The sequence below is a fragment of the Sinocyclocheilus anshuiensis genome, unplaced genomic scaffold, assembly GCF_001515605.1.
Source record: "Sinocyclocheilus anshuiensis isolate Anshui unplaced genomic scaffold, SAMN03320099.WGS_v1.1 scaffold5540, whole genome shotgun sequence".
NCBI lineage: Eukaryota > Metazoa > Chordata > Actinopteri > Cypriniformes > Cyprinidae > Sinocyclocheilus > Sinocyclocheilus anshuiensis.
Window position 1 is genome coordinate 19644 of NW_015559324.1, and position 10810 is coordinate 30453.

The following is a 10810-nucleotide window of genomic DNA, read 5'->3' on the forward strand; positions in this document are numbered from 1 at the left end:
TGTGTGTGAGTGTGTGTGTGTGTGTGTGTGTGTGTGTGTGTGAGTGTGTGTGTGTGAGTGTGTGTGTGTGTGTGTGTGAGAGAGAGTGTGTGTGTGTGTGTCTGTCTCGAAGGGTCATTACATCATTGAAGTGTCATAATAAACACTGAGAACTGTCCGTGCATTACATGTGCGTGTGCTCATTAAAGGAATAATTCAGCCAAAAATGAAGATTCTGTCATCATTTACTCGCCCTCATGTCGCTCCAAACCCGCTTGACCTCCGTTCTTCTGTGGAGCCCAAAATAAAGTGGTTACCAAAAAGTTCATGCTAAAATGAAAGAAGCAGGGTTATTATAGTTAACTAAAACTAAAACCATAAAAAAATAATTACTTGAAATAAAAAATAAATAAATAAAATGAAATAAATTATAAAAAACTTAAATGTATTAAAACAACTGAAATAAAAAATAAAACATTTGAAATAAACACTTGCAATAAAATAAATGTTACCTGAAATAAAATATAACATGTAAATATGTAAAAAAACATTTTTTTTAAATATATTAATATCTAAATGTATTTTATGTAAAAAAAAATAATTTAGGTTAATGTGATGTACTAAAATAAATAAAACTAAAATAACAAATATATATAATAAAAATAATAAAATAAAAACTATAAATAAAAACTATATAGACACATGCAAACAAATAATAATAATAAATGACAAAACACTAACTAAATTACTACAACTTTAAAATAAAAACAGAAAATGTAAAAATAATTCAAACTATTAATAAGAACTATAATATTATCTAAACACCATGGAATAAAAAAGGTAATTTCAACATTTTATCTCACAATTAAGACTTCACAGAACTGCAAGATACATTTGGAGGAAAAAAATGAAGTAAAGGTCAGAGTTATGAGATCAAAAGTTGCAATTACCTTTTGTATCTTATTTATTCCATGAAACAGGCTTCCGTACTAAACACCTTAAACGCAGTGTTTGCAAACGAACTCTTCTGAAGTCTTACAATATGGTTTATGTGAAAAACAGAGCGAAATGCATCAGACACGCAAGAACCTGAAACATACAAGACTGCTTTTATGATTTGCACAGTGGTTTTTGAGCTTACAGTACAAATCATCATTGTGTTAAACATCTTGGTGTTCCACAAAAGAAATAAAGTTACACAGCTTTGAAACTACTGGGGGGTGAACAAACCATTTAAGCCTCTTTTCTTTGTTCTTTCTCGTTTTGCAGTGCATTTCCATTTCTGTCTTCTGTTCTTTGACCCTCATCCGCCTCTCTTTCTCTCTCTTTCTCTAAGTGAGTAAGACAAACCTGTCCGTGCATGAAGACAAGAACCGAGTTCCCTATGTGAAGGTGAGCTGAATCATGCTGCGTGAACACGCTCAAAAATCAGCAGCAATCGAACCTTGCTCAAATAAATGAGTCACTTTCAGAACTCAAAACTTCCTCCCGTCCAAAAAGAGCCTTTACTGAAAAAAAAAACTTAAAAAAATAAGATAAATATTATCGTTCCTCATCATATATGACATAATATATGCTAGATATATAGATAGATAATATTTTGAATCATATCAGATTTCATATCATGCATGATATATTATATTGGATTGTATCATATCATATTTCATAATAAAAACCATTTATCAAATCATATCATATATTGTGTTATATCATACATAATATGAAATCATATAACTTATAGTACTGCATCATATATTATATATTGTATTATATCAAATCATATCATATAGTATCATAATAATGTATATATATCATAATACATCATATATTTTATCATATCACATCGTATATATTATAATCTCTTATCGTATCATCATCATCTATCACATTGTATCTTATCATATCAAATCATATCATATAGTATCATGATATTGTATATATCATATATACATATACAAATGACATATACTTGTCATTTGCACTTCTATATTGTTGCTCTTTTGTTAGTTTTGACTGCTTTTATTGTCCTCATTTGTAAGTCGCTTTGGATAAAAGCGTCTGCTAAATGACTAAATAAATAAATAAATAAAAATCATATGTAGGAGCCATGCCCGAGGCATCATATTAATCGTATCATATATTAAATCATGTAGTATCATAATCTTGTATCATATCCCATAACATATATCATATATAATATCGTATCGTATCATATGGTATCATATCATATATATTGTATCATTATATCATATATAGTATAATAATATTGTATCATATCTCATATCATATATGATATCATCATATACTGTATCATATATCTTTTATCATATCACATCATGTATCTTATTATCTCATATCATATGTAATCATCATCTATCACATTGTATCTTATCATATCAAATCATATCATATAGTATCATAATATTGTATATATGTAGGAGCCATGCTTGAGGCATCATATTAATCATATCATATATTAAATCATATGGTATCATAATCTTGTATCATAACCCATATCATATGTCATATCATTAATCTCATATCATATCAAATCATATTACATGTTATATTGGACCATATACTGTATATACATATGTGATCGAGTACAGTAACATAATATTGCATCACATATCTTATTTGATTTGATATATGATAATATACCATACTGTATGTGGTGCTATTTAAGCCTGTAATATGAAGCAGTGACACACATGATGGGAATCATTTCAGAATGGATGTGTTGAAATACTGACTGTTGAATGATAAACAGACTCATTTTATGAATTCATCTTGTGTCAGTTTATTACTATAAACTTGTGTCAGTTGATTACTGATGAGAGACTGACAGTGAAAGAACCATGAGATCTCAGGGAGCACCTGCTATTATTAGATAAAGACCAGCCATCACATTCAGCGTGTGTGTGTGTGTGTGTGTGTGTGTGTTGTACAGGGTTGTACTGAACGTTTTGTCTCCAGTCCTGAAGAAGTGATGGATGTTATTGATGAAGGCAAAGCCAACCGCCACGTTGCTGTTACAAGTGAGTTTCTCTAACCCACACTAACAGAAAATCACAGAAGCATTGCTATAACTCAAACTGCAGGTTATGGGTTTGAATCCCAGCGAATGCATAAACTGATCACATGCACGCCTTCAATGCAATGCAAGTCACTTCGGATAAAAGCATCTGCCAAATGCATGAATGTAATGTAAAGCTACTAATCAAATGATCTGACTGCTGTGCTGTCGTATGTCAGATATGAATGAACACAGCTCCAGAAGCCACAGCATATTCCTCATCAACATCAAGCAGGAGCACGTGGAGACCGAGCAGAAACTCTGTGGAAAACTTTACCTGGTGGATCTGGCCGGGAGCGAGAAGGTGCTTTCAGACTTTGACATCCTTTAGCTTCACAAGAGCTTCACAACAGTGTGTCCACCTGTAGGAAAGAACAATCACTAATGAGATCTCATTAATGGCTTAAACATGTCAATAACTGTGTTTTCATGCACGTATTTTAATGCAACTTGTGGGGTATTGCACAAAAAACGCTGGATGGAAAAAACATATGCAACCGACAAGTAGGCATGCACATAAACTACAATGTGAAAACATTTACTGAATAAATTCCTTGATATGCAACAAAAAACTCATATGACTTTGACTAACCAGTGGACCGATCTCATCGCACACAGTCTCAAATGTTGTTTTATTTATTTTGTATTGCCTAAATCAAAGTCTGTCATCAAAATCATTTGAAATAATTAACTGTCTCACAAGATTGAGTCCCGAACATGAGGCATCCGAACGCAAGATAACATGACAGCGATTGTTATTGCATTTCGCCTGCGCGCTCTGAGACACAAATAATTTATTATGTAGGAAAAGAAAAGTCACAGTGGCTTTATTATTTGATGCTTTGCACCAGTTTCCCAGAAACTGATGATTTTGTTCTTTTGAACACATTGGATGGGATTTATTCGCAAATGTTTTACGCAATATTCCAATAGTTTCACATATATGAAATTAGCAACTTTGGATGGAAACATAGCTAATGAAATTCACATGTTGTGCACAGTATGCATACTGTAAAAAATAGTAAGAGTAGTATGCTAGTGTAATGTTCCCGATTCAGCAACTGTATACACTGGAATACTAGCATACTGCATACATTTTAGCATTCCATGCATACAGAAAAATCACATTGTGCACATTATGCATACTATAATATTCCGGATTCAGCCACGGTATGCACTGGAATACTAGCATACTGTGCAGAATGTACTACATACTAGTTAGTATTCCATGCACGCTGAAAATTTGCATATTTGCACAATATGTATATTGCAAAAATAGTATGAGTGGTATGCTAGTGTAATATTGTGGATTCAGCCACTGTTTCCACTGGAATACTAGCATAATGTATACTGCACAAAAAATGCTGCATATTTTTTTAATATTCAATGCATACAGAAAATTCATATATTGTGCACAGTATGCCTACTGCAAAAATAGTACGATTAGTATGCTAGTGTAATATTGTGGATTCAGCCACTGTATACACTGCAATATTAGCATACTGCAGACAGTTTAGTATTCCATGCATACAGAAAATTCACATATTGTGCACGGTATGCATACTACAAAAATAGTATGAGTAGTATGCTAGTGTTATATTGTGGATTCAGCCACACTGGAATACTAGCATACTGCACAGAATGCATATTGTACTACACATAATGTGCACATTATGCATACTGCAAAAATAGTATAAGTAGTATGGTATTATGCTACTCCAGATTCAGCCACTGTATGCACTGGAATACTAGCATAATGCATACTGCAGATAGTGTACTGCAAACTTTTTAGTACTCCATGCATACAGACAATTCACATGTTGTGTACAGTATACATACTGCAAAAACAGTACAGGTAGTATGCTAGTGCGATATTCTAAAATTACTTACTCTTTACACTGGAATTTATACAGTGTATGTGAACAGCCCCATAACCATGAATCTGTGTGTGTTGGTCAGGTGAGTAAGACAGGTGCAGAAGGAGCCGTCCTGGATGAAGCCAAGAACATCAACAAGTCTCTGTCTGCGCTGGGGAACGTCATATCAGCTCTGGCTGAAGGAACCGTGAGTTACAGCTGCATATAACTAATACAAACATAACATGCATGAAATTATTGCAGTTCAAAGTAGAAGACAGACAGTCTTAACCCATTTAAATACTGTGTATATCTAAACACCAGCTATCACCCGTGAGAAAAAACTATTTGCCCCTTTAAACTTAAAATCTGTTTGTGCCACCTTTAGCAGCAAGAACTGCAAACAAACTCTCCAACACTGTTAATAACTCTGTGCTGTGTGTGAGCAGAAGACTCACGTGCCGTACCGAGACAGTAAGATGACGCGGATCCTGCAGGAGGCAGAGCAGTGGAAGAGGAAATATGAGAAAGAGAAGGAGAAGAACAAGAACCTGAAAGAGAACATCCAGAGACTGGAGGCGGAGCTTAACCACTGGCATAACGGTGTGGAAATATGCATTATTTCTCTCTTTTTGACACAAAAAACACTCAAAGGTTTCTTCAGAAGTTCAGTCACTACAGCTGCTCTTTACTCATGAAAAAAGTACCATGAGTGTTTTGGACATGCTCCATGGTAATACTATGATTTATCAGACATTTACTATGGGAATACCATGTTTTTAGACCACTTACTAAAAAAAATACCATGGTACTACCACATTAGAAGTAATTAATGCAAGAGTTGCTAAAATAAAACTCTACTAAACCAAGGTCATTCAACAAAATGAGAAAGATTATAAAACCTTACACTGTTTAAAGGAAATCCCAGAATAATGTCTTCTGATTTTGCTATAGTAAATGTGGTAAATGAGTGTGTGATTGTGCTGCAGGTGAGTTTGTCACGCCGCTGGATCTCATGGCTGTGATTCCTGTCGAATCTGATGTCAGTGAAGACGCAGCTTTAGACAATCAGAGCAATGGCGCGTGTGAGCGAATCCCAGAGGAACACAAGCTCAAATATGAGGAAGACATACGCAAACTCTACAAACAGCTCGACGACAAGGTACGAGCACACACACACACACACACACACACACACACACACACACACACACACAGACACACACACACACAGACACACACATACAGACACACACATACACCCACACACCACAAACACTCACATACACACACACACACACACACACACACACACACACTCTCTCACACACGCACACACACACACACACAGAACAATGGGAGTAAACAACGCATGGAAAAATTGACTTTCTGATTGATTCTTTTCTCTCTGACAGGACGATGAGATTAATCTACAGTGTCAGCTGGTGGAAAAACTGAAGGAGCAAATGCTGGATCAAGAAGAGGTAAAACACTTGCTGAAATCATATTTGCATACTACCACAACTTAATATGGCAAAAATAATATGAGTAGTATGGTAGTGTAATACTCAACATTATGCCACTAAACTGGAAAAGAAGCACATTGCATATTGCAAACTATGCAGAATGTATTGCATACTTTTTAGTACTCCATGCATACAGAAAATTCACATATTGTGCACACTATGCATACTGCAAAATCATAATATTCCAGATTCAGCTACTAGAATAATAGCATACTACAGTACATATTACATACTGTGATGAATGGATTGCATACTTTTTTTAGGATTCCATGTATACAGAAAATGTACATATAGTGTACGGTAGGCATACTGCAAAAACAGAGTAGTATGGCAGTATAATATTCCGGATTCAGACACTGTATACATTGGAATACTAGCATACTGCGCATTGCATACTGCATACTTTGATAATGTACATAGAATGTACTTGATACTTTTTTAGTACATGCAGAAAATGTACATATTGTGCACAGAATGCATACTGCAAAAATAGTATGAGTGGTATGACAGTATACTTTTCCAGATTCAGGCTCCATGTACATTGGAATAATAGCATACTGCATTTTGCAAACTGTGCAAAACTTTACTGCATACTTTTTATTGTACACAGTATGTATACTGCAAAAATAGTACAAGCAGTATGATAGTATGCGCTTCTGGATTCAGTTCCTGTATGCACTGGAATACTAGCATACTGCATATTGTATACTGTGCAGAATGTACTGCATACTTTTTTTAGTTTTCCATGCATACAGAAAATTCACATACTTTGCACAGTATACATACTGCAAAAATACTATGAGTAGTATGCTAGTGTAATATTCCAGATTTAGATACTGGTGTAATAGCATACTACATATCACATATTGTGCAGAATGTACTGCAAACAGAAAACTTACAGATTGTGGACAGTATGCATACTGCAAAAATAGTATGAGTAGTATGCTAGTGTAACGTTCTGGACTCAGTAACTGTATACACTGGAATACTAGTATACTGCTCATTGCACAGAATGTAATGCATTCTTTTTTTAATATTCCATGCATACAGAAAATTTACATATTGTGCGCAGTATGCATACTGCAAAAGACAAGTATGAATAGTATGCTAGTGTAATATTTCAGAGTCAGTAACTGTATATAATGGAATACACTGCACAGAATGTAATGCATACGTTTTACATATTCCATGCTTACGGAAAATTCAGATATTGTGTGTTGTATGCACACTGCAAAAATAGTATGAGTAGTATGCTAGTGTAATATTCCAGATTCAGCTACTGCATTAATAGCATACTACATATTGCATACTGTGCAGAATGTACTGCATACAGAAAACTCATATATTGTGCACAGTATGCATACTGCAAAAATAGTATGAGTAGTATGCTAGTGTTATATTCCCAAAACGCCCACTACATGAATATAAAACTGCATAGTGGATGATTTGAGTCTTGTTGTGTAAAGTAGGTCAGGGAAACTGCATACTCTGTGTGTGTGTTTAGCTGCTAGCGTCGTCGCGTGGAGACGGTGAGCGTGTGCAGTGCGAGTTGAGTCGTCTTCAAGCGGACAGCGACAGCGCAAAGACCGAGGTGAAGGAGGTTCTGCAGGCGCTGGAGGAACTCGCTCTGACCTACGACCAGAAGAGTCAGGAGGCCGAAGACACGAGGATCCACAACAGACGCCTCATCGCGGAGCTGTCGCACAAAACCGTACGCAAACTAGCCCTTCATTTGCAAAATATCTTAATGTAGCACATGCTGTTTGGCTTGAGGAGCCACATGTTCTGCTTTGATCTCGTGAGCTTTTTCTTCATAATTACCTACATATTCCACAGAGCTTTCATGTAGGGCTGAATATTCTCTTGTCTTTTACTCATTCATTCCTGCCTGTTTCTCAAATTCATGCTGCCATTCAAAAGTCTTAAATTAATACTTTTATTCATTAGGGACTTGATCAAAAGTGACAGTAAAGACATTTATAATGATACAAGTTTTCTATTTCAAATAAATGCCATTCTTTTGAACTTTCTATTCATCTGTGAATCCTGCAAAATAAAATGCATCACGTTTTGCACAAAAATATTGTGCAGCACAACAGTTTTCAACATTGATAATAATCAGAAATGTTTCTTGAGCAGCAAATCAGCATATTAGAATGATTTCTGAAGATCATGTGACACTGAAGACTGCAGTAATGATGCTGAAAATACAGCTTTGATCACAGAAATATTATATTTTAACATATTCATATAGAAAATAGCTATTTTATATTATACCTTCACAATTTTTACTGTAGTTACTGTATTTTTGTTCAAATAAATGCAACCTTGGTGAGCAGAAGAGACTTAAAAACTAAAATAAGGAATAAGGGGTATAAAATGTTGTTTCCCCAGATCTGTAGTACAAATAATAGAATTTATTGGCTTAATTTAAACAAGTTTTATTATTACTGTCTTGTGTCTATTAGTGTTTCGCAAGCATGGCATAATATTCATTGAGCAGTAAAAGTAAGACCTATAATGATATAAACACCAGCAGTCATGTTAGCAGGAACTGCCTTCCTTGAGCTGCTGATTAAATCATCAGTGCTGAATTAAAGTATGTTTCCATGCAGTGAATAATGTTTAATCACGGTCTTCTCTCAGTCGGATCTGATGTGTTTGGAGGCGGAGTTTTCCCGGCTACAGGAAGTGAGTGGCCACCAGAGGAAGCGCATCACTGAGGTGTTAAACACTCTGATGAAGGATATCAATGACTTCAGCTTCATACTGGGAAACGGAGACCTCAGACTGGTGAGCGAGTGTGTGACATGATCAATAAATCACTGTTTGGCTGGAACTGGAACATTAGAAGAGTTTGTGTTGTTGCTTATCTTTTATCTGATTTGCTTTTTCTCTCTCGTTTAAATTCATTGCAATTATGCACATTTGAGTTGCCAAAGTTGTGCTACAAAATAGGCCTAAAGAAAACTGATATGTGACCCTGGAGCACAAAACCAGTCATAAGGGTCAATTTTTCGAAATTGAGATTTATGCATCATCTGAAAGCTGAATAAATAATCTTTCCATTGATGTATGGTTTGTTAGGATAGGACAATATTTGGCTGAGATACAATTATTTGAAAATCTGGAATCTGAGGGTGCAAAAAAATCTAAATATTGAGAAAATCATCTTTAAAGTTGTTCAAATGAAGTTCTTAGCAATGCATATTACTAATCAAAAATTAAGTTTTGATATATTTACGGTAGGAAATGTACAAAATATCTTCATGGAACATGATCTTTACTTAATATCCTAATGATTTTTGGCATAAAAGAAAAATGTATAATTTTGACCCATACAATGTATTGTTGGCTATTGCTACAAATATACCCCAGCGATTTAAGACTAATTGACTAATAAAATAAAAGCAATAGAAAACTGAAGATAATAATAGAAAGAAGATAAACTAAATGATAATAAATATAAGATGCATAACAGTGCAGAGTGAAATCAGAGATTAACAATCAGGAAATGTAACAAAAAGAATCAATATTCATCCCAAAATGAATATTCTGTCATTATTTATTATAAATATACTACTACAGTTTTTTATTTTGAATTATTTTATTTTTATATTTTCACTTAAATTCTAGTAATTCTAACGTTTTAGTAATTTTGTTGTGTGTTTTTGTTATTTTTATTTATCTATATGTCTATTTTTTATTTTTTATTTATTCATTTTAGTTTATTACATCAAGTTAAACTAAATTAAAAATGTATATACTATTATAGATTTTGCTCATTTTATTTTAATTAGTTAATTTATTTATTTAAGATATTTTGTTAATTTAATTAGATTTTATTTTTATATTTATATTTTCTGTTTTCACTTTAATTCCAGTTAAAGTTTTAGTATGATTTCTGCAGTCAAGTGATTTTGAATAATCAATGATCAGATGCTTTTGATTCTGATCACATCGTGCAGCGTTTATGAATGAGATCTGAGAGCTGATTATCAGTGAATAATGAGAGTTTTCATCTCTGTGTGAAGTAATTCTGTAATAAAACAAAAGAATGAAGTAAAGATGCAGAATAAGGCTGATTGTGTCAGTAAATGTGTGTGTCCGTCAGCCGTGTGACCTGTCAGGTGTGCAGGAGGAGGAATACGCCGTGGTGTGTGTGTATGTGAGCAAAGTCAAGTCTGAGCTGAAGTCGGTGGTGAAACGCTGCGGACAGCTGGAGGCTTTACAGACTGACTGTCACCGAAAGATGGAGGAGACCGGCAGAGAGCTGTCGTCCTGTCAGCTGCTCATATCACAGGTCACACACACACACACACACACACACACACACACACACACACACACACACACACACACACACACACACA

At 34.5% G+C, this 10810-nt stretch overlaps 1 protein-coding gene across 1 annotated transcript in view; it reads left to right on the plus strand.

Moving 5' to 3' along the window:
- The window catches only part of LOC107681593 (kinesin heavy chain-like), a 31447-nt gene that overhangs the window by 13945 nt on the left and 6692 nt on the right, over window positions 1-10810 (plus strand). Inside the window, exons 6-15 of the mRNA XM_016477906.1 lie at window positions 1316-1371; window positions 2930-3017; window positions 3235-3359; window positions 5015-5119; window positions 5361-5514; window positions 5901-6073; window positions 6327-6395; window positions 7942-8148; window positions 9084-9230; window positions 10552-10740. Of these exons, the coding sequence (XP_016333392.1) occupies window positions 1316-1371; window positions 2930-3017; window positions 3235-3359; window positions 5015-5119; window positions 5361-5514; window positions 5901-6073; window positions 6327-6395; window positions 7942-8148; window positions 9084-9230; window positions 10552-10740 (1313 nt within the window). The remainder of the gene's footprint in view (window positions 1-1315; window positions 1372-2929; window positions 3018-3234; window positions 3360-5014; window positions 5120-5360; window positions 5515-5900; window positions 6074-6326; window positions 6396-7941; window positions 8149-9083; window positions 9231-10551; window positions 10741-10810) is intronic.